A 25220-nucleotide genomic window follows, 5' to 3' on the forward strand; every position below is an offset into this window, starting at 1 on the left:
TCAATGGCCTGAGATCAGGGTGTTAACACAGCAGGGTGAGCAGGACCAGAGAGTTAGGTTTATGGGAAAATTGTAGCCATAACACCCGAGAATCAAAAAATCCTCTTAGTGGACTAAGACCTTTGGCTCCTCCCAGCTTTTATTAATGGGACCCTGCCCTGAAATTGACAGGAAGAGGTACAGGCCTTTTAACCTTTTTTAGGACTAAATATTACCGATCATTTAAGAAACATAGTGCATACAATAATCCTTAGCCCTGGAATATGAATGCGGTTGGCATGACTGTGCTCATCTTTACCTTATTTAAGAAGAATCTTGCTTCATCTGGGACTGAAGATGGCTCTCTCCCAGGGGACTTTTAGCTTCAGGAGTCAGTGCATATTGCCTGAGCTTCAGCGATAACGATAGGAATACAGATTTCCTAGTTCACCATATGTGAGTGGTGGCTTGGTGATAAAGATGTACTTGCAGGAAGACAAAATGGTATTAATGAAGTCTTAAACACCAGAGCAGTAGAAAGTCATAAAAATACTACCTAGAGGACCTTCACGATGGTGGAGGGGTAAGACGTGGAGATCACCTTCCTCCCCACAAATACATCAGAAATACATCTACATGTGGAACAACTCCTACAGAACACCTACTGGACGCTGGCAGAAGACCTCAGACCCCCCAAAAGGCAAGAAACTCCCCACGTACCTGCATCGGGCAAAAGAAAAAAAGAATAAACAGAGACAAAAGAAAAGGGATGGGACCTGCCCCTCTGGGAGGGACCTGTGAAGGAGTGAAAGTTTCCACACAATAGGAAGCCCCTTCGCGGGTGGAAACGGGTTGGGCCGGGGGGAAGCTTCAGAGCCACGGAGGAGAGCGCAGCAACAGGGGTGCAGAGGGCAAAGCAGAGAGATTCCCACAAAGAGGATCGGTGCCGACCGGCACTCACCAGCCCGAGAGGCTTGTCTGCTCACCCACCGGGGCCGGCGGGGGCTGGGAGCTGAGGCTCGGGCTTTGGAGGTCAGACCCCAGGGAGAGGACTGGGGTTGGCTGCATGAACACAGCCTGAAGGGGGTTAGTGCGCCACAGCTAGCCGAGAGGGAGTCTGGGAAAAAGTCTGGACTTGCCTAAGAGGCAAGAGACCATTGTTTCAGGGTGCCTGAAGAGAGGAGATTCAGAGCACCGCCTAAACGAGCTCCAGAGACAGGCACGAGGCGCGGCTATCTGCGCGGACCCCAGAGACGGGCATGAGACACTAAGGCTGCTGCTGCAGCCACCAAGAAGCCTGTGTGCAAGCACAGGTCACTGTCCACACCTCCCCTCCCAGGAACCGGTGCAGCCCGCACTGCCAGGGTCCGGTGATCCAGGGACAACTTCCCCAGGAGAACACACAGCGCACCGCAGGCTGGTGCAGTGTCATGTTGGCCTCTGCGGCCGCAGGCTCACCCCACATCCGTACCCCTCCTTCCACCTAGCCTGAGTGAGCCAGAGCCCCATAATCAGCTGCTTCTTTAACCCCGCCTTGTCTGGGCAGGAACAGATGCCCTCAGGCAACCTGCATGCAGAGGCGGGGCCAAATCCAAAGCTGAGCCCTGGGAGCTGTGAGAACAAAGAAGAGAAAGGGAAATCTCTCCCAGCAGCCTCAGGAGCGTCAGATTAAATCTCCACAATCAACTTGATGTACGCTGCATCTCTGGAATACCTGAATAGACAACGAATCATCCCAAAACTGAGGCAGTGGTCTTTGGGAACAACTGTAGACTTGGGGTTTGCTTTCTGCATCTAATTTGAATCTAGTTTTATGTTTATCTTAGTTTAGTATTTAGAGCTTATTATCATTGGTAGATTTGTTTCTTGATTTGGTTGCTCTCTTCCTTTTTATTTATATATTTTTTATTTTTCCTTTTTCTCTTTTTGTGAGTGTGTATATGTATGCTTCTTTCTGTGATTTTGTCTGTATAGGTTTGCTTTTACCATTTGTACTAGGGCTCTATCTGACCTTTTTTTTTTAGTGTAGTTTTTAGCACTTGTTATCATTCATGGATTTGTTTATTGGTTTGGTTACTCTTTTCCTTTTTATTTTTTTGCATTACTTTTTTTTTTTTTTAATAATTTTTTATGTTTTTTTTTCTTTCTTTTTTTTTTTCCATTTCTCCCTTTCTGCTGAGCTGTGTGGCTGACAGGGCCTTGATGCTCCAGCTGGGTGTCAGGCCTGAGCCTCTGAGGTGGGACAGCCGAGATCAGGACATTGGTCCACCAGGGACCTCACGGCCTCTCGTAATATCAATCGGTGAGAGCTCTCCCAGAGATCTCCGTCTCAATGCTAAGACCCAGTTCCACTCAACGACCAGCAAGCTCCAGTGCTGGACACCCCATGCCAGCCAACTAGCAAGACAGGAACACAACACCACCCATTAGTAGAGAGGCTGTCTAAAATCATACTAAGTTCACAGACACCACAAAACACACCACTGGACGCGCCAATCCCCTCCACCAGGAAGCCTACACAACCCACTGAACCAACCTTAGCCACTGGGGAAAGAGACCAAAAACAACAGGAAGTACGAACCTGCAGCCTATGAAAAGGACACTCTAAACACAGTAAGTTAAGCAAAATGAGAAGACAGAGAAACACACAGCAGATGAAGGAGCAAGGTAAAAACCCACCAGACTGAACAAATGAAGTGGAAATAGGGAGTCTACCTGAAAAAGAATTCAGAGAAATGATAGTGGAGATAATCCAAAATCTTTGAAATAGAATGGAGAAAATACAAGAAACGTTTAACAAGGACCTAGAAGAACTAAAGAGCAAACAAAGAATGATGAACAACAAAATAAATGAAATTAAAAATTCTCTAGAAGGAATCAAGAGCAGAATAACTGAGGCAGAAGAACAGATAAGTGACCTGGAAGATAAAATAGTGGATATAACTACTGCAGAGCAGAATAAAGAAAAAAGAATGAAAAGAATTGAGAACAGTCTCAGAGAGCCCTGGGACAACATTAAATGCACCAACATTCAAATTACAGGGGTCCCAGAAGAAGAAGAGAAAAAAAAAAGGGACTGAGAAAATATTTGAAGAGGTTATAGTTGAAAAATTCCTTAATAAAGGAAAGGAAATAGTCAATCAAGTCCAGGAAACAGAGAGAGTCCCATATAGGATGAATCCAAGGAGAAACAGGCCAAGACACATATTAATCAAACTATCAAAATTAAATACAAAGAAAAAATAGTAAAAGCAGCAAGGGAAAAGCAACACATAACACACAAGGGAATCCCCATAAGGTTAACAGCTGACCTTTCAGCAGAAACTCTGCAAGCCAGAAGGGAGTGGCCGGACATATTTAAAGTGATGAAAGGGAAAAACCTAAAACCAAAATTACTCTACCCAGCAAGGATCTCATTTAGATTCGATGGAGAAATTAAAACCTTTACAGACAAGCAAAAGCTAAGAGAATTCAGCACCTCCAAACCAGCTTTACAACAAATGCTAAAGGAACTTCTCTAGGCAGAAATCACAAGAGAAGGAAAAAACCTACAATAGCAAACCCAAAACAATTAAGAAAATGCTAATAGGAACATACATATCGGTAATTACCTTCAATGTAAATGGATTAAATGCTCCAACCAAATGACTAGACTGGCTGCATGGATACAAAAACAAGACCCATATATATGCTGTCTACAAGAAACCCACTTCAGACCTAGAGACAAATACAGACAAAGTGAGGGGATGGAAAAAGATATTCCATGCAAATGGAAATCAAAAGAAAGCTGCAGTAGCAATTCTCCTATCAGAAAAAATGACTTTAAAATACAGACTATTACAAGAGACAAAGAAGGACACTACATAATGATCAAGGAATCAGCCCAAGAACAAGATATAACAATTGTAAATATTTATGCACCCAACACAGGATCACCTCAATACATAAGGCAAATGCTAACAGCCATAAAAGGGGAAATCGACAGTAACACATTCATAGTAGGGGACTTTAACACCCCACTTTCACCAATGGACAGATAATCCAAAATGAAAATAAACAAAGAAACACAAGCCTAAAAAGACATATTAAACAAGATGGACTTAATTGATATTTATAGGATATTCCATCCAAAAACAACAGAATACACTTTCTTCTCAAGTGCTCATGGAACATTTTCCAGGAGAGACCATATCTTGGGTCACAAGTCAAGCCTTGGTAAATTTAAGAAAATTGAAATCGTATCAAGTGTCTTTTCTGACCACAACGTTATAAGACTAGAAATCAAAAAATACCTAGAAACAATGAAAACACAATGACCCCAAACCAGTGGGATGCAGCAAAAGCAATTCTAAGAGGGAAGTTTATAGCAATACAATACTACCTCAAGAAACATCTCAAATAAACAACCCAACCTTACACCTAAAGCAATTAAAGAAAGAAGAACAAAAAAAATCCAAAGTTAGCAGAAGGAAAGAAATCATAAAGATCAGATCATAAATAAATGAAAATGAAATGAAGGAAACATTAGTCAAGATAAATACAACTAAAAGCTGGTTCTTTGAGAATATAAACAAAACTTATAAACCATTAGCCAGCCTCATCCAGAAAAAAGGGAAAAGACTCAAATCAATAGAATTAGAAATGAATAAGGGGAAGTGACAACTGACACTGCAGAAGTACAAAGGATCATGAGAGATTACTACAAGCAACTATATGCCAATAAAATGGACAACCTGGAAGAAATGGACAAATTCTTAGAAAAGAACAACCTTCTGAGACTGAACCAGGAAGAAATAGAAAATATAAACAGACCAGTCACAAGCACTGAAATTGAAACTGTGATTTAAAATCTTCCAACAAACAAAAGCCCAGGACCAGATGGCTTCACAGGCGAATTCTATCAAATATTTAGAAAAGAGCTAACACCTATCCTTCTCAAAATCTTCCAAAATATAGCAGAGGGAGGAACACTCCCAAACTCATTCTACGAGACCACCATCACCCAGATACCAAAACCAAAGATGTCACACAAAAAAGAAAACAACAGGCCAATATCACTGATGAACATAGATGCAAAAATCCTCAACAAAATACTAGCAAACAGAATCCAACAGCACATTAAAAGGATCATACACCATGATCAAGTGGGGTTTATCCCAGGAATGTAATGATTCTTCAGTATACGCAAATCAATCAGTGTGATACACCGTATTAACAAATTGAAGGAGAAAAACCATATGATCATCTCAGTACATGCAGAAAAAGCTTTTGACAAAATTCAACACCCATTTATGATAAAAACCCTCCAGAAAGTAGGCATAGAGGGAACCTACCTCAACATAATAAAGGCCATATATGACAAACCTACAGCCAACATCGTTCTCAGTGGTGAAAAACTGAAACCATTTTCACTATGATCAGGAGCAAGACAAGGTTGCCCACTCTCACCACTATTATTCAACATAGTTTTGGAAGTTTTGGCCACAGCAATCAGAGACAAAAAATAAATAAAAGGAATCCAAATTGTAAAAGAAGAAGTAAAACTGTCACCTTTTGCAGGTGACGTGATACTATACATAGAGAATCCTAAAAATGCTACCAGAAAACTACTAGAGCTAATCAATGAATTTGGTGAAGTGGCAGGATATAAAATTAATGCACACAAATCTCTTGCATTCCTATACACTAATGATGACAAATCTGAAAGAGAAATTAAGGAAACAGTCCCATTTACCATTGCAAAAAAAAGAATAAAATACCTAGGAATAAACCTATCAAAGGGGACGAAAGACCTGTATACAGAAAACTATAAGACACTGATGAAAGAAATTAAAGATGATACAAACAGATGGAGAGATATACCATGTTCTTGAATTGGAAGAATCAACGTTGTGAAAATGACTGTACTACCCAAAGCAACCTACAGATTCAGTGCAATCCCTATCAAACTACCAATGGCATTTTTCACAGAACTAGAACAAAAAATTGCACAATTTGTATGGAAACACAAAAGACCCCGAATATCCAAACAATCTTGAGAAAGAAAAATGGAGCTGGAGGAATCAGGCTCCCTGACTTGAGACTATACTACAAATCTACAGTAATCAAGACAGTATGGTACTGGCACAAAAAAACAGAAATACAGATCAATGGAATAGGACAGAAAGCCCAGAGGTAAACCCCGGCACATATGGTCACCTTATCTTTGATAAAGTAGGCAAGAATATACAATGGAGAAAAGGCAGCCTCCTCAATAAGTGGTGCTGGGAAAACTGGACAGCTACATGTAAAAGAATGAAATTAGAACACTCCCTAACACAATACACGAAAATAAACTCAAAATGTATTAAAGACCTAAATGTAAGGCCAGATACTATCAAACTCTTAGAGGAAAACATAGGCAGAACACTCTATGACATAAATCACAGCAAGATCCTTTTTGACCCACCTCCTAGAGAAATGGAAATAAAAACAAAAATAAACAAATGGGACCTAATGAAACTTAAAAGCTTTTTCACAGCAAAGGAACCCATAAACAAGATGAAAAGACAACACTCAGAGTGGGAGAAAATAGTTGCAAATGAAGCAACTGACAAAGGATTAATCTCCAAAATATACAAGTAGTTCATGCAGCTCAATATCAAAAAAGCAAACAACCCAATCCAAAAATTGGCAGAAGACCTAAATCGACATTTCTCCAAAGAAGGTATACAGACTGCCAACAAACACATGAAAGGATGCTCAACATCACTAATCATTAGGGAAATGCAAATCGTAACTACAATGAGTTATCACCTCACACCAGTCAGAATGGCCATCATCAAAAAATCTACAGACAATAAATGCTGGAGAGGGTGTGGAGAGAAGGGAACCCTCTTGCACTGTTGGTGGGAGGTAAATTGATACAGTCACTATGGAGAACAGTATGGAGTTTCCTTAAAAAACTAAAAATAAAACTGCCATACGACCCAGCAACCCCACTACTGGGCATATACCCTGAGAAACCATAATTCAAAAAGAGTCATGTGCCACAATGTTCATTGCAGCTCCATTTACAATAGCCAAGACATGGAAGCATCCTAAGTGTCCATCGACAGATGAATGTATAAAGAAGATGTGGCACATATATACAATGGAATATTACTCAGCCATAAAAAGAAACGAAATTGAGTTATTTGTAGTGAGGTGGATGGACCTAGAGTCTGTCATACAGAGTGAAGTAAGTCAGTAAGAGAAAAACAAATACCGTATGCGAAAACATATATATGGAATCTAAAAAAGAAAAAAAGGTTCTGAAGAAACTAGGGGCAGGACAGGAATAAAGACGCAGACATAGAGAATGGACTTGAGGACACAGGAAGGGGGAAGGGTAGACTGGGACGAAGTGAGAAAGAGGCATGGACATATATACACTACCAAATGTAAAATAGATAGATAGTGGGAAGCAGCTGCATAGCACAGGGAGATCAGCTCGGTGCTTTGTGACCACCTAGAGGGGTGAGATAGGGAGGGTGGAAGGGAGACGCAAGAAGAAGGGGATATGGGGATATGTATACATATAGCTGATTCACTTTGTTATACAGCAGAAACTAACACAACATTGTAAAGCAATTATACTACAATAAAGATGTTAAAAAAAATAACTACCAAAAATATACAGTCTTGAAAAGTGAGAAACTCAAAGACTTGAGGTCATAATATATCAATAATAATAATAATCTATGTGTATAGCACTATATAAATTACAAAATGCTTTAACTATACATTGATTTCCATTGTGGTAAATGCTGAGGGAAAGGTACCATTTTCTAGGTAAGCAAGCAGACTTAGAAAATGTTAGTAACTAGTCTACGATACCATGATATCTTCTTTTACACAAAATATTGAGAAAAGAAGAAATAAGTACAGGTGTTATAAATCCATGTCCAGGCCTCTTTCCCGTGTGACCTCTGCCTCTTCTAAGCTTTAAATGACGTAATGAGTTTTTTCATTTATTCATACATTCATTCAACAACTATTTATTGCACAACCTCTGTGTGCCAGTCATTATGCTGGGCACTGTGGATGCTGTGATGGACCAGACATATGCTCTGCCTTCACAGCAAGCTTGCCATCTGGCAAAGGACAGAGGTACGTCATCCACACTAGTCATTAAGAATGAGTGAGGTGTGTGCGACAACAGCAGGATAATAGCAGGCTGTGGGAGCACAGAAAAGGATCTCACCAAATCACAGGTCAGGGAGGCTTCCCAGAGGAATTGATGTTTACATCCCCAAGGGTAAGTACCAGTTGATGGAATGAAGAGAGTTCCAAGCTAAAAATAAAGCATGTGTGGAGATGCTTCTGAGGGAGAGGTGACCCTAGATCAGATCCAGAATAGGGATAACCCAGAGGATTTACATATTTAAGTTAGTGTATGCCTTCCTACTATTGGCCTACTTAGAGACATCATCAATTCACCCTTCCTTCCCATCCATCCATCCATCCATCCGTCCATCCATCCATCCATCCATCCATCCATCCACAGTAGGTGCTAAGATGTTTATTGAGTTAATTAATTTTTTAAACTTTTCTCAAGAGACCCAGTATGTGCCAGGCACTGTGCCTAGTGATGGAGAGGGCATAAAGGTACACAAGGCATCATCCCAGCTGACGTGAAGCATAAGTGTTAATTGAAGAGATAAACCTGTGCACATATTACCGTAATACAAGCTCGATGGAACGGGTGTCCTAAAAGATGCCCTAAGAAGTTACCACGCACTGGACGTGGGGATAGTACACGGAGGGAAATCTAAGTTTCGGTGATAACGTTAACAGATCAACATCAGACTCAACATTCTCCACCTCTTTCATGTGTCTGTTTGATTATTTATTCTGTTTTTTTTTATTTTCTGAAATTTGTTCTTCCATAGATTCTGTGGCGACAGCATCCGGACCACTACTAGTTGAAGTTGCCAAAACTCCTGGTGCCAGCCTTGGTGTGGCCCTGACTACCTCGATGTGCTGTAACAAACAGGTCATTGTCATAGACAAAATCAAATCTGCAAGTATCGCAGACAGGTGAGTGTCGTAGAAAGTGCCTACTCTTCAAAACTGCATGTGTGTTAAAATATGTAGAGATATATTTATATGTGTATATACATGCACATATGTAATACCTACACATATACACACACAGTAAAAGAAGAGCTCTTCTTCCAGTTTATACAAGCTTCATATACAAAACAAGTTACTGTTCTAGCACTTAAAAATTCACCTACCTTATCAGCCACCCCATCATGTAATGTTGCTTCACCCAAATGTTTGGTGTGGCCTTTAGAAATGGGAAAAAAAGTCAAGCAACTCAGCATATTTACCTACTGTGTCCTAGGGTAATAGCCCGTTTTTGGTTTAGGGTAGCTAAGCAGATCTTTATTATGTGAACAGTTAATCCTGCCACCATACAATCTTATTCCTTTTTTCTGAAATAAATAAAACAACATTTTTTAAATGATACAATCTTGAAAGAAAGGCCCTCTACCGTCATAGTGTGTTAGTCTCACGGTTTCACCATTTTCAAGGGTCCCCGACAACATCATTCATTCCCATGACAATAAAAACGCAAGACTTTTATCCTGAACTCTTCTTCCTAATTAGTATTTTAGACTTACAAGAAGGGGAAAAAAAGACTACCTTACCACCTTATAAATTATTTCACAGCTTCTGGTAAGAAAACCCCCAGCTCATAGCTGAAGCACTCCAAGTGCATCCACGTGGAATTTTATTTTTAGATGACTTGAAATGCTTTTGTCTTGAGAAGTAGACTCTGGTCACCTTGGAAATGTTTAAATCTATTGGGTTGGCCGAAACATTCATCTGGGTTTTTCCATAAGATCTTACAAAAAAACCTGAACGGACTTTTTGGCCAACCCAATACTTGACTACCCAATCTCCCTTCATGTTTCCAACCCTCTTCTGCCCAGGCCCTGGCCCTGCCTGGGGAACCTCTGACTCCGATGCACCTGTGGCCACCCCTGTAGTGGTCAATCTACAGCTCCACTGTGCTGTTACCTACATTCAGCCCTTTAACAGTAATGGCCATTGACCCACGGGTACTCTCCCATTCAAAGGTGCAGGATGCTTTCATTTTCTCCCTGTTTCTTTCCCGTTTCGCAGCAGGTAAGCAGTTTAAGCAGCTGTCCACTTGACTGGTACCTCGGGATGCTGACTGCTGTGTTTGCTGTTCTCAACTCACCCAGTAGCCAGTCTCTTGAGTTCAGCAAGATGTAGCAGCCAGCCCCTCCCCCATCCCAGCTACTCCCGTGCTCCACTCCCCACGAAGGCCTCCTCTGACTACTCTTTGACTTCTGCATAATTTCCATCATCATCAAGAGCTTTTGTACTAATAATTGTTTTGTTTAACTCCAGAAAAACAAAATAAAACAGAGTAATCAAGCACTGATGATCTGGGAGCTTGAGTGAGACAATTCTGAGCAAGCACTGGCTGAATCTTTCCCCAAGTTATTGCCATTAACACAGAAAATAGTTGTAAATGACCCTATTCCCATTCTGTGAGTCACATCTTAACATTCTGAATGTTTACCAACTCACAGATATAAAAACCTATAAGGAAAAATCACAGAAAAAAGTCAAGGGGAAACATTTTCCTGTTCTTCCCTCCTTCCTGCTCACTTTCCCTCAACTTGCAGCATCACCACCCCCCAAATGATATATTTTTTATGAAGGACAAAAGAAAAACATCTCCTTGAGTTTTTCTCTATATTCTACAGGGTTTTACATTCCTCTTCATATCCAAGGAACTTAACATCTGAGAGGCGGTGTTTCCCATAACATCCAAACGATTTCTTTTTTTCTCTTAAGCAAGTGAAAACTGTGTGAAGTTTTAACTATGAGGACATGAAAGTTGGAATCCAGGGAGGACGGCACGCCATTGTAGTGAGACTTTCTCCCTTCCGTAGATGTGGTGCTCTGCATGTGGGCGATCACATCCTGTCCATCGACGGGACCAGCATGGAGTACTGTACGCTCGCAGAAGCAACCCAGTTCCTGGCCAACGCCACCGACCAGGTCAAGCTTGAGATTCTTCCCCATCATCAGACCCGCCTGGCCCTGAAGGGACCCGACCATGGTGAGAGGATCCATCCGGATAAATCTCTGTTATCCTCCCCTTGCAATCATTGCTTCTCCAGCAGAGTTAGAAAGCAGGGAGATGCTGAGTTTAATTCTGCCTCTGTCATGTCTTTTCAAAACAACAGGTGATCTTTGTTTACTCTTCATCTTCCAAATCCCTTTTCCTAAGCCACAGGTATTTTACTTGAAACCCCCAAATTGAGGAAAGAAACGTTGTTTGAAATAGAATTTCAGGCTTGTACTATTTGATTTTTTTTTTTTAAAGCCTTTGGTGCAAATTGAGTGTGGAGAGAAGGGAAATAATTTGACTTCTTGTTATTCATATTGAATTTCCACTCTGCTTAAAGGACAGTAAAGGCAAATAGTAAAACTCCCAGTTTTCAAAAATAAAGTGGGTATCATGCCAGACCCTTCAAATATTGGGGGAGGTGGGTGGGAAGAGTTGCATGAGGGATGGCTTTCTCTAGATTTTGTCTGTTCGCCAGAGTAGTTTTTTTCTTAGGATGGAGAACAACCTTTCTGACCAAATATTTCTCCTGGGAGTATCAGAATATTTCACTACAGTTATGCAGTAACAGGTGTCAACTGAGGGAATCTGCATTTTCACTGTCTTGAAGCTCACAGATCTGTTCGCTGAGCATTTATATACCATCCCACCTAGGCATCTTTAAATAAAACCCAGTGCAAGAAAAAGGACTTTGAGCCCAAAATCAAATGAAGAAAGACTCTCCAGTGAGGTCTTTGTTCCAACCCTCCTCCCTCCTTTTCCTTAAACCAAGCACCCTCCATTTTTATTCTTTGAAACCAATTCCTCGAAGCCTCACTAGTACTATCAGGGCTCCCTAAAGGCGAAGAACACATTTCTGTATGTTTAGTTAGCAAGAGAAGAATTTTCTCTGGAACTGCAATTTTGCTTATGAGGAGGTCATTTGTATCCTATGTCTCCAACCTTCTAAAACACACTGCACTTTTCCACAGTTTAGAAAAAAAAGAGGTACCAAATAATTTTCATACTGAATGAGTCAGCTGGATGCAACCTTTTTTAATTAAATGGAGCTTAGACAGCCCTGGAGCTAATGAAAATCTCCAGTACAGCATTCCCTTTATCAGATTTTAATTTTACACATTGGAGTTGGAGAAATGAGGCAGCCGAGGCAGTTTATGAAATTCTGCCTCATATGAATGGAAATGATAAGGGGGTGCAGTTCATGGGAACGTTCCCTTCCCGTCAAGGGGCCATGCGGGCCTTTCCCGCTCACTGGCTGAGAAGGGAGATTTCTAAAATCATTAAGCTTCTTCTAAATTAATCTGAAGTCGCCACTGGATTTGGAGCACAGTGGGCACAACAGTGCACACTGCCTAGTGCTTTTTCAGCATGAGATTTTGCTTGGTAAATTCTGGTATCAGTGAATCAGGAAAGTGAACAGACCCTATAAAAATGTCATTGTCTTCAGCAACCTCATTTTTCCCACCTTTTATTTGCCCTGTATACAAATCATAAATAGTTCAAATAGTTTCCACTCATGAAATATTAAATATTTTTACCTGCCAAGACAGTCTGAGAAGATGAATTTATATACTAAAATGGATGGAGACCAAAAATTAATTTTTCTTTTCTTCACTGTGGAAAACCTGACATCATTTGTGATTTTTCACGGGGGTAAAGGGCTGGTCATTTTAGTAATTCTAGCTTCTGTTTTTGACCCTGTCATTCACTTTTGTTGAAAATTGTTCACCATCTTCTTTATCTAACATACAGACATCTCCCTACATTTTACATTAAAATCAGACTTGTATTTCCAAGAAGAAATTTAATTAAACATAATTAAATCCCCGTTAATCCTCAAAAATGTGATTGTGTTTATAATTCTCAAACTTCTGTTTTGGTATGTAGTGGTGTTGTTTTGCATAGGTTTACCCTTTTACTACAAGAAAGTTCTGGTTATTTTTTCAAAATCTCTGATCCCTAAATAGCATGTCTCTCATCCCATAGGTGGTTGGAGATATACCATTTCCCAGATTTTGCTTAGCAACAAAGCATTCAGGAAAATATAGCATTCGGGGAAATATAGAAATGGGCACATCAACCAGGAATAGATTAACTGTGCCTTTTGCTGGGAAGTAGCAACATTCAAAAAGCCAACAAGAATGAGTTTTTTAAAGAGCTCAGAAATTGTTCCCACTGAGGGTTTTTGGGAGATAGTCATGACTGGAGGAAACTTTGTAAAAGAGTTTGGAAAAAAAATGTGAGCATAGTCATGAGGTTCTATATACATTCAGTACCAGGAGGACTTCCATTTCTGAGGCCCAGGAGCAACCACCAGCGTAGCTGTTGCCTACACCCTTGGACTCCTGGACAGGACAAGAGGGTACAGTTAGAGAAGTGAACAAACAGAAGTACCTTCCATATCAGATACCTCAAGATTTCAACAGCGCTGTCACCTTGGAATGATAGGAAAAACATTATATTTTCCTTGCTGTTTATCTGTAACAAAGGACTTAGGAACACACATAGGAAGAGGCAGTAGAGTATGGTGGCTGAGGGCAGCAACTCAGAGTCAGACTTTCAGCACTTTAATTCTGGCTCCACCACTTGGGAACTTAGCAAGTTACCCAACTTTTCTATACCTCAGTTTCTTCATCTGTAAAATGGGTATTATAATAATACCTACCTCATAGGTATATCGTGAGTATTATCTGAGATAATCCATGTAAAAGCACTTAGCACAGTGCCTGGTATATAGCGAGTACTCAGTGAAAGCTGACTGTTATTATGGGGACCATTAAATGGGAGAATATAAATGAATGTTTTTTGCAAAATGAAAGAGCATGCCAAAAATGTACCATCTAGGGCTTCCCTAGTGGCGCAGTGGTTGAGAGTCCGCCTGCCGATGCAGGGGACACGGGTTCGTGCCCCGGTCCAGGAGGATCCCACATGCTGCAGAGCAGCTGGGCCCGTGAGCCACGGCCGCTGAGCCTACACGTCCGGAGCCTGTGCTCCGCAGCGGGAGAGGCCACAACGGTGAGAGGCCCGCATACCACACACACACAAAAAAGTACCATCTAATTTTTAAACTAAAATACTTGCCTAACATATGAGTATTAAGTACACCACCATAAAACAGAAGAGATTTAGAGTGAACGTTCAAAATAGGCTATAGCTGTCTTCTCTGGCCTACATTGTTTGTTGAACGCCTTTTGCATTCATTATCCATGGCATGCAGTTTTTTGCATTATCGAATATAATTTTTGTCTCAATTATTTTATGTATATGAAGATTTAGTCCCCAGTAGTAGTTCAAAGTAAATGTTATAACCTACATTTAACCTGCCTGCGACAGTGCCAGGCATACAATAGGTGCTCAGTAGCTTTCTTATTGTGTTATCAATTGGGCTTGACGGTAATCAGAAATGCCCAGTAATTTTCAAAGCACTCCATAAAGAACTGGGTTGAAAAGTGAGTGTAGAATTCTGAAGTTCACTCACTGTACCTCATCTGACAATATTTTACAGAGCTCAATAGAATGGCTGTGGGTAGATTAGCCAGACCCAGCAACGACTGCATCTTGCTAAAAAGTCTTCTGGTACACCCTAAAGTGGAATGCGGACGGTGAAAGAGAATCCATCAGGGACTTCCTGGGCAGTGCTCTTTATCCCAAGGAAACTGCGTCCACAGTGTGGACAGTGCGGACATGGACCTCCTGTTCACTCATGCATGCATCCATTCACTCATGCACTCACTCATTCATCAGTCATTATATACCAGACACTGTTCTAGTTGCCATGATACATCTAGTGAGCAAGACAAGCAAAGTGATTCCTAGTCTCATGGAATTTACATTCCAGTATAGAGGGACAAACGTTAAAAGTATATTAAATAAATAAAGCCATTTCAGACAGTAATAAGTGGTATGAAGAACATAAAACAGCAGTGGGATAGCATGGATGGGAGAGGGCAGCCACTTCATCCAAGGAGGTCAGAACAACTCTGAGGTGGTGGTACCTGAGCTGAGACCTGAAGGATAGCAAGAAGCCAGCCATGAAAACAAGGGGGAGAAGAGTATTAGAGGTAGGAAAACAGGAAGTGCAAATGCCCTGAGGCAGGAAGCAGCCTGGCTTGTTCTAAGAGGAGACAAAAGACCAACATGGCTGAAACAGGCAGTGATGAGGAGAGTGCTAGGGGATGAAGCTGGAGAGATAAGTAGAACTCACTTTTTTTTTTTTTTTTTGCGGTACACGGGCCTCTCACTGTTGTGGCCTCTCCCGTTGCGGAGCACAGGCTCCGGACGCGCAGGCTCAGCGGCCATGGCTCACGGGCCCAGACGCTCTGCGGTATGTGGGATCTTCGTGCCCCCTGCACCGGCAGGCGGACTCTCAACCACTGCGCCACCAGGGAAGCCCAGGACTCACTTTTGATTCTGTTTGTAATTGTAACCCATTGAAGTACCTTAAATGGGAGTTACATGATCTAACATATATTTGAAAGATCATTCCGTATTGTGGATACAGAGATGAACCAGGGAGCCAAGTCTGAAGATGAGGAAGTGATCTAGGTGAAGGAGATGGTGGCTTGAAAGTAGAATAGCGGAGAGGGAGATGGAACCCAGACTAGAAACAGCAGTGGATAGAAGGAAAGGGCCAGATGGTTTAGGGTTACAAAATTGTGGTGGCCAGAAAAGTGTGCTGCAGTTTCCTGAAATATTCTCTAAACCTAAGTGCCCGATGAGTGAAATTTGTTGAGTGAGAGATACATCTATTTCCTTTAAAAATGATTCATTGGCAAGTAGATAGAAAGTAGACAGAATCAATGCTGTTAATAAAGGGTCATTGGATTTTACTCTGTGTACGAGCGTCATGCTAAGCACCTTACGTACATAATTCTCGCAGTTGGCCTGTGCAATAGATGCTTTCATGATCTCCACTCGACATATGAGGAAACTGAGGCCTAGAGAGGTTGAGTAACTGGCCAGGGTCACATACAGAAGATGGGCTGGAGCCGGAACAGAAACTCAGCTTGGCCTCAGCCCATGGTGATCTGTCCACACTAGTGCTTTTGTTCCATTTACTGTCTCATTCCAGAAAGGCTGTGAAGTGGCCAGTGAGACTGATATCACGGATGGTATAATCTAAACTCTTATGTAAATAACCCTCCTTTAAATACTTACAGAGTATTTGACCTCACTACACGAATATACTGCAAAGTCATTCACATGTAAGGCATCTAACCTTAGAATCATAACAGTAGGAGATAAAAGTTCATATTTTATTTTTCATTTTTTAAGATACTTAAATGAAAAATTTCATGTCAATATAGTAACAAACATAAACGTGCTCGTATTTCAGAACACTGGGTAGAAAATCAAATCTAAGCAATATTGAAATTAGAATGGAAATATGATATACAATTTTTTGAAAATAAAGGGGACACCAGAATTTTGAAATTGACTTTATTAAAATTTCATGGCATCTTAAGGAAATATAAAGTATTTGAAATACTTTAATAATTAAATATCTCTTTCAAATGTAAATACATCTTTTAAAAATACCCCCAAAATTATAAAATACATTGAGACTTTTATCTTCTGATTAGAGTGTAAATAAGATCCTGATAAGGATAGATGATTAGAGTGGTTTATTGTTGAGAAAAATCAAGTTCAAGTGATGAATAGTAGTGTAATTAAAATGTCACAGCAGTAAATTATGATGTGTGACTAGTAAACCCCTTGAATCAGGAGCCAGTGTGATTTATCGTTCCTTCTTTCCTTTTTCTCAAAACAAGTGCTACTAACTGGCCAAGATTTGCAAATCTTTAATCACTAATCTTGTGCCATAGATCTTTGTGGGGTTGACTTTTAAGTAAAAAAAAAATGTTTTTAATCTCTGCTGTGAAGCACAGATTAGAAATGGATTCACTAGTCATCTTAAAAGGAGAAAAAATGGGCTGGGGATAGACATGCATTATTCTTGCGAAGATGAAAAGTTACCATCCCTGATGTTAATCATCAGTTTTGCTGACCACTAAGAAAAGGGCAAAGTCAATATTTTTTTTTCTTTTTGCAAGCAGCTTTCATTTTTTTGTTACACTTTTTATTTGTGCAATTCAAGTTACGTTTTCCTCTTTTTTTTTTTTTTTTTGGTTCTTTGTTTGTTTTTATTTCTCATCATCACTTCATATGGGCAGTGAAAATTCAGAGGAGCGACAGGCAACCTCCCTGGGATTCCTGGGCCAGCGACCACTGCAGTCTTCACACCTACCATCACTATAATACGTACCACCCAGACCATTGCAGAGCGCCAGCCCTGACATTCACGAAAGCACCTCCTCCAAACAGCCCTCGTAATGTTCCAGGCTTTCGCCTCCTGGTCTTTTACTTAAATTATATTCTTCTCACCCCTTCCTCAACTGATTCATACCATTTTTGGTTTCACAGGTGTGGTGTGCTTTTCTTTATGTAGTAGCAACTTAACATTTCTGTCATCTCTTAAGTCCTTCTTTTCCATCAGAAAGCATTTGTTGTTAGGAAAGGACGTAAAGGTTCCGAATGCTTTATGTGTGGTCAGGAAATACCAATGCAGAATAGTATATACAGTACAGTATTCTCAGACCTTATTTGTGTATGTGGAACCACTTGTGAAATTCATGTCAGAAAATATCTGAAAATGAGGTTATGTATTTGGGGCATTGAGTTGTTGTTTACGGAGAAACTTGTTTTAATGTTTACTTTTTTGTCTAAAGCAAAATTCATAGAGCCTCTCCGTGTTGCATTATACTTATGAAGATCAGTGCTGCTCCTCAGGCATTTCCGGGCCCTTGTAACTCAGATTCTAAAACGCTGTCTCCATGGCTCCTGAGATCTGGTCTCTTATTGGTTGGGGTACCTACTAGCCATTGCTGTGCCTCTTGTGTGTCTTTCTATATTGTTGCTGGTTGGCAGGTGTGGCAGGCTCACACCCCACCTGAGAATGCTCTGTGCCAAGTCCTCACTCTTTTACAGCAGCTTTGTCTTCATCCTTCTCTCCTACCTCCACGAGTGCATACAGCCTGAGTTCCCTGAACATGGGGACTTTGCCTCGAAGCCTCTACTCCACTAGCCCACGTGGAACCATGATGAGGAGGAGGTTGAAAAAGAAAGACTTCAAAAGCTCACGTAAGTGAAATGTTAGCCAATGACTTTTGGCCTGGAGGAAACGGGTGGGTCTGTTGGAGTCTTGGATATAAGGAAACCTTCGGGAAGAGTGTTTCACAGGTAGACGCTAAGCAGCTCGCAGCCCTGCGCCAAAGACCGTTGAAATGATCTCTCTTATCGACAAGGTAATGATTGCACCAAATACGGTTTCAGACTGAATTTGTTAGTTCATTCTACCTTTGCCTACAACTTTTGTTTTTGAGATCTTTTTCTTGCTCTTTTGATCTGATAAGATAACCAAAGATGTGATTTTTTTTCTTTAAGACTCCTTCCTTATATCCTGGGTAGTTTTGGACATGAAATCTTTGTTCTTAGTTTCTTATTCACTCTAAAGCAGTTTTTTAAAACTGGGTCCCCCTTTTGATAAATATAAGAGTTCCATGCAGTTGTTTAATATTATTATAAATTTCATACTAAATTATATTTCATGAACCTCCCCCTGCAAGAAAGGCAATGATAAGTTTAAACATGCGTTTTCAAACTATATCTCATTCCCCTTGAATGTGCCTTTTCAAACTGTATTTCACTCCCCAAGATTCTAATACTTTCCCCAGGAACGTGCCGCACTGAAAATCTCTGCCCTAACATATATCTCTGTTACTCACTCCAGCATCAGGAAGATTGAAGGATGCTGGTCTTTACAACAAGCATCCTAGGGTCCAGGAATTTCGACCGTGATTCTTAGAAATACGATCTTCTGGGACAGCCAAGCACATTATAGATTAGGCGAGACTAGGAAAATGTGGTTGGCTGCTTGTTTCTGGATAGCTGGTTGTACGTGTAAACAAGAAAAGGGTGGTTGAATGTCTTAGGGAAGAAGGGAAGAAACACATCACTCCTAAATTTTTCTTTTGTGGTGACGGGAGGGCAGAATATAATCTCTCATCATAATCACATAAGTTTTAAAGGAAGAGCACACCTATCTCTCCAACCAGATCTAATCATAGTCTAGAGAGGTGTGAGTATTTCTTGGTTTTTTTGGTGGCCATGATTGTGATTCCTGTAAAGAAGCTCAAAGAAGATGGGATCTCTTCCTGTGCTTACCATGGGGATAAAGTAAGGACCACTCTTAAGTTACCTAAACAAAACCAAACCCAGGTACTTCAAGACTGGTGTTAAAGAGAAAATGTTCTTGTGAGGAAGGGTGGTTGGATCTATTGGCTCTGCAGCTGGTTTGCCAGAGATTCGTCTTCAGAGGTGGGTCTGTGGCCAGGCCTACCAATGCCACCATCAGTGTAGGAGACAAGCCATCACCCACACTGGGACATGGTCTCTTCATGTTATAAGAACCTGAGGTTTCCTTACAAGGAAAACCATCGCAAACCTCCACTGTGGTGTATTCATGATATTGACGTGCATATCCCTTCAAATAGAAGATTTGTCATCTTTAGTATAGGTAAATAGAAGGAAGACTGAGAACAAGGAACTTCTAGAGCCTCATATGTTTCTTAGCTGACTCGAGAGAGCAAATTATTTACTCATGGAAGAAATGAGTTGAAGGCAACAGAGTGAACTGGTTATGAGCATAGCCTCTGGAACCAGGTTGTGTGGGTTCTCATCCCAGTGTCATTAATTTCTAGCTCTAGGACCTTGAGCAGATTTTCTAAGCTCTCTGTACCTTGGCATTCTTAGCTACAAAGTGGGGCTAATTATAGTATTTACCGTATTGGGTAATTGTGAAGATTATATGAAAATGTGTATATGTGTGTGTGTGTGTGTGTGTGTGTGTGTGTGTGTGTGTATTCTCATCACTGAAAGGAACATGCAGGACAAGAAATACATTCTAGACTATATATTCATATATATGTATGATATGTTCATATATATGTATGAACAATGATATATTCTCATATAATCTTCACAGTTACCCAATGAAATAAGAACTATAATTATAAATATACTATATGCTAGAACAATACTTATTAAATAGTAAGCACTATTGAAGTAAGCACTAGTGTTTGCTATTATGATGCCCATATCTGAGATGTTAACACTGCTTTCAAACTTAGGCATTTTTCACATGGTTCCACTTTGACATAATACATAGGTTGAGTCTTCCATTTAATGCCTCAGGATTTGTGGTGGATATTTTTATACGAGATTTTTTACATAAAATGTCTTCTTGTGCAACACTGCTTACTGAGAGAAAACGGGCTAACAGCCCTCAGCAGGGAAGAGCAATTAAAACAGATGCATTCATGTTCATACTTCTGCTTTAATGGGCAAACATTTGTGTGAGGTAAGACTGCTGTCTTGATCAAGGATATTAGTGACTACAGATAAATGATAATCTGTTTGGCTATCTCAGGTGGATGTTTACACATCTTAAAGTTTTTTGGTTTTGGGGTGTTTTTTTTTTTTTTTTGGCTGCGTTGGGTCTTTGTTGCTGCACACAGGCTTTCTCTAGTTGCAGCGAGCAGGGGCTACTCTTCATTGCGGTGTGCGGGCATCTCATTGCGATGGCCTCTCTTTGTTGTGGAGCACGGGCTCTAGGCACACGGGCTTCAGTAGTTGTGGCACGTGGGCTCAGTAGTTGTGGCTCGCGGGCTTTAGAGCTCGGTCTCAGTAGTTGTGGCACATGGGCTTAGTTGCTCCTGAGTCATGTTCTCCAGGCCTGCTCTCATGCCTCTGCACCTCTGTATGTGCTGTGCCCTCTGCCACTTTAGCCCTTCCCTTGTTTTTTTTTGATATTTATTTATTTGGTTGCACTGGATCTTTTTTTTTTTTTTTTTTTTTTTTTTTTGCACTGGATCTTAGTTGCAGCAGGTGGGCTCCTTGTTTGCAGCACATGGGTTCCTTAGTTGCAGCAGGTGAAATGGGGGTGGAGGGGGAGAGCAAATGATGATACTGAGAAGCTGAGGTTGAGAAGCCTGTTGTTTAAGGAATTCTTGTCAAATGGCTGGATCTTTTCAGTCTTGTAGGAAAGGAAGTAAAGTTTGACCCTTAAAAGAGTAGAAATATTTCTGAAAAATCCCATGAGGAATCAAATAAGGTGACAAAATATTACACCACAAAAGATTCCAGGGCCCCATAGAGAATAATGTGAATTCGTCATGACTTTCTGTAGCACCCTTCAGCACCTCAGTAACAGCAGTGGAGTGTCTGGCTGTTACCAAAGAGTACGGTGTGTGAGAGTAGACAAAATCACATGAGGTGTAAGAATAGTAGCAGAGGCATCATTGAAATGGTCATCGGAGGTCCAGGTGGAGTGTGGAGGAAAGTGATGTTAGAAAAGGCAACGAGGAAAGATGATGGCTTGCAAACCAGATTCTCACGTGAGGGAGGCAGAAGTTTCTGGAGTGTTCTGCTCCTACCTCACTACCTGCAGTAGCTGTGTTCTTATCTGGAATACAAGGGCATCTCTTACGTGCTTTCATATGAAGGGGGGGAAATATCCGTTGCTAAAAATACTGTTTGAAAGCCATTAGACTCGGAGACAAGTGGGAGAAAATGGGACTAGACGTCATAAAGAGGAGAAAGTCAGATCGTAGGGACTTGAGAAGATGGCTCATAAGGACGTGTGATCAATAAGGAGGATTCAGATATTGAGATCCTGGAGCTCTATCCACTTTGAAGGAAGATGGGGTCCAGCATAGGGCTCTGCTGGCAGAGAACTGGAGGAGGATGGAACTTCTAGTAACTGGCATTGAGAGAGATGAATAACCGTCAGGCCAGCATGTTAGGGGATTACGGCCGTGATGTCAAAGGTACCGAGGACGACGAAGGTTTAGAGGAGGTAGGTTCACAGCCAAGTCCTGAAGTCAGTGAGGAAATGGAGGGACTTCGCAAAAACAGAAAACTATGGGTTTGAAGATGAGACAAAGCAGAAATGAATACAGAATATGGAACTTGAAATAGGAGTGATTTGAGATAAACAGCACTGCATACGGGCAGCAAGGAGTATTCTAAACCCTTCTCTCTCCTTGCCCCAGGCAGGGAGCGTGAGGAAAAATAGCTTGTGATTGGGGAGTGTCCTGAGGTGTATGGTGTCATCAGGTTTCAGTTGGAGGAAGGAGGCCAGAGACCTTTATTGGAGGAAGTGGCAGTCAAACGCAGGACCCTACAGGCAGACAGCTTGCTCACAGAGAGCAAAGGAGGCACGGGTGCCAGTGAGCAGCGCTGCGAGGAAGGCTTTCCTGGAGGATGCTTCTTCACCACCTAGGTCGGGAATGGGAACTAGACAGCTTTGTGCCTGGGGCCTTGGATGAATATCAGAGAAATGAATGAAATAAGAGATAACAAAACAGGCTGGCGAGCCAGTGGAAAGATCAAGAGCGGAAGAGACCAAATTTGCGGGTAGGAGGAATGTAGGGTTTAAAGGACTCCATTGTGGCAGCCCAGCGCCACGTTTAGGCTGATGACCAGAACATCCTCATCACCCCAGGAGCCAGACTTGGATCAGTTGTTTCTTCAAAACTGAAGGTCAAGTTGTTTGTAAAAGCTGGAACCTTAGGTACAAATGGCTAAAGTGGGGGGAAAAAAAAACCACATTAGACCAGTTAAGCCCAACCCCCATTTTCCTAGATAGGAAGGAGATAGATGACTTACCCCAAGGTCACCCAACTGGTTGCTTAGTGGTCGAGCCAGGACTAGACCCCAGGTACCCTGACCCCAAGACCATCCTCTTCCTACAGCTCCCACAACTGTCCCTGCTATTAGGGGTGGGCCTGAGGAGGGGGCTACACTGATGCTGTGACTTAGATGTGACAAATATTGGGAGATTCGTCTATCCTGTTCAGTTCTGGTGAAACTTTTTATGCTAAAAGAGCAAAACCTCACATCCCACCATTGCCAATGAGTTTTTGTTCCGGAGACATGATCTGTTTCAGAAACGCTGGCGTTCCTGGTGCCTGTTCCAATCTAAAGTCATTTCTTGTGTGTGTGTTTGTTCCTCTAGTGTCATTAGCCTCCAGTACGGTGGGCTTGGCTGGGCAGGTTGTTCACACAGAAACCACAGAGGTTGTGCTCACAGCAGATCCTGTCACAGGATTTGGGATTCAACTGCAGGGCAGTGTGTTTGCCACCGAGACCCTCTCCTCTCCACCTCTGATTTCCTATATTGAAGCTGACAGCCCGGCAGAGAGGTGAGACATTTTCCTTCATGGCATCGTTGTCTGCCCTGCATTTCTCGCTGGCTATCTTTGACTAGCTAATAAATTATGGAACAGTGCTCAACGCAGGAAATGCAAGACGTGATGAACGCTGTTCTGACAATAAAATTTTACGTCCTTGATCAGGTTTGAGACAGAATAGCGAGCGTGAGTGCCTTCAGCAGATTTTTGTCCATTGGCGACTAGAGGCTAAATTAATTAAAAAGGGGGAAAAATCCATTAAAAAAAATCTCTGAAGTCCAAACTTCATAATAATTTCTGTGCCATGGGGGAATGCACATTCATCATTACTATATATTGGTTCAGATCAGGTTATAACAATACCATGGTGCTGAATTATTAATTACTTTTCTGGGATACTTCAAGATTCCCTTGCTCACATTTGTAGCCAAGAAATGCAAGAATGTAGGACATTGCATATAACCGAATCACTTTGCTGTACACCGGAAACTAACACAATATTGTAAATCAGCTACACTTTTATTAAAAAAAAAAAAAGGAATGTGGGATATTGCAGTTGACCTAATAGGATGCCCACAGCATTAAATAAATGAGACCAAATGCTATTTGCCAGGATCTTGGCAACTTCAAGTGGATAATTATTTACTCCATCTGTGACCTGTAACGTGTGGTTCTAAATTCAGATGTGGGGTGCTACAGATTGGAGACAGAGTGTTGGCCATTAATGGAATTCCAACTGAAGACAGCACCTTTGAGGAAGCCAGCCAGCTCCTCCGAGACTCTTCAATCACAAGCAAGGTCACACTGGAAATTGAGTTCGATGTTGCAGGTACGATCATATAATCTCAAGTCAGCTGCGTAGTCAGGAGTGGACTGCATGTGAATTACGTGGGTTATGTGGCAGGGGATGGGGGAGGAACGACAAATTGTTTTCATGTAACGAACGTGTTTTTGCTTCGGAGGTTCAAGGTGTCATTTCGAACTGAGCATCGCTTTTGTATTATTCATTAAAATGTCACCACAAGAACAATTGAAAATAAATGTGACAAAATGAATAAGTAATAGCTGCTATAGAAGTGATTTAAAAAATCATGTAGCCTTTATTCTTCCTGACTTTTCCCCTATATGCTAGAGAAACCATATTCTTCAGTCACAGGGGCAAGAAATGCCTCTCTTTGACTCTTCCCACTGCAGAAAAAAATATGAAAGTTCTGTGGGGAACAATGAAAATTCATTGGGTGGATTTATTCAAGCCCAGTAGGTAAATATTTGGTCTCTAGCGTTAAAGAGAAATCGTACCAGACACTTGTTAAAAATGACAAGGGAGACTTTATTCAAGACTATTTCAGTAGCGATCAAGACTTGCAATAGGAAAGAGATTGAACCCAGCGTCAGTAACAGCAAGTGCATTTGTATGACTTAAGTTTGACCATGGAAGGAGTCCTTGTCAGTAGCTAATAGGTGTACAGGGTTTAGAGGTCTATGCTAGTTCCCATTTAAGAAAGTTGTCTTCTCTTAATGAAATACTATCTCACAGACCCAATAACCTTTACCAATCAATAAAGATATGCCTTTGGACCTAGGGGTCACATTATCCCAACAAATATTTGCTGAATGTTTACTGTGGGCCAGTTACTATTCTATACAGTGGAGGTGCAACAGTGGACAGGAGAGGGGAAAAAAAAAATCCCTGTCTTCATGACGCTTATATTATAGCAGTACAGAAAGTTAATTTAAAAATTAGTAAATATAAATTTAGGCAGTAATAGTGCTCTGAGGAAAATAAAACCGAATGGGGGTTAGAGAATGACTGTAGGGTTTTTTTTTTTTTTTCCGTAGGATAACTCTCTAAG

General features: G+C 41.2%; 1 protein-coding gene across 4 annotated transcripts in view; it reads left to right on the top strand.

The window, feature by feature from the left end:
• The window catches only part of GRIP1 (glutamate receptor interacting protein 1), a 702730-nt gene that overhangs the window by 589657 nt on the left and 87853 nt on the right, over positions 1 to 25220 (top strand). For 2 of the 4 annotated variants that reach the window (XM_032645739.1, XM_032645736.1), the window contains exons 8-13: positions 8892 to 9039; positions 10938 to 11107; positions 17290 to 17445; positions 18104 to 18256; positions 23193 to 23379; positions 24051 to 24196. In XM_032645739.1, the coding sequence (XP_032501630.1) occupies positions 8892 to 9039; positions 10938 to 11107; positions 17290 to 17445; positions 18104 to 18256; positions 23193 to 23379; positions 24051 to 24196 (960 nt within the window). The remainder of the gene's footprint in view (positions 1 to 8891; positions 9040 to 10937; positions 11108 to 17289; positions 17446 to 18103; positions 18257 to 23192; positions 23380 to 24050; positions 24197 to 25220) is intronic. The other 2 variants (XM_032645737.1, XM_032645738.1) reach the window with 2 other exon arrangements.

The sequence above is a fragment of the Phocoena sinus genome, chromosome 10, assembly GCF_008692025.1.
Source record: "Phocoena sinus isolate mPhoSin1 chromosome 10, mPhoSin1.pri, whole genome shotgun sequence".
Taxonomy (NCBI): Eukaryota; Metazoa; Chordata; class Mammalia; order Artiodactyla; family Phocoenidae; genus Phocoena; species Phocoena sinus.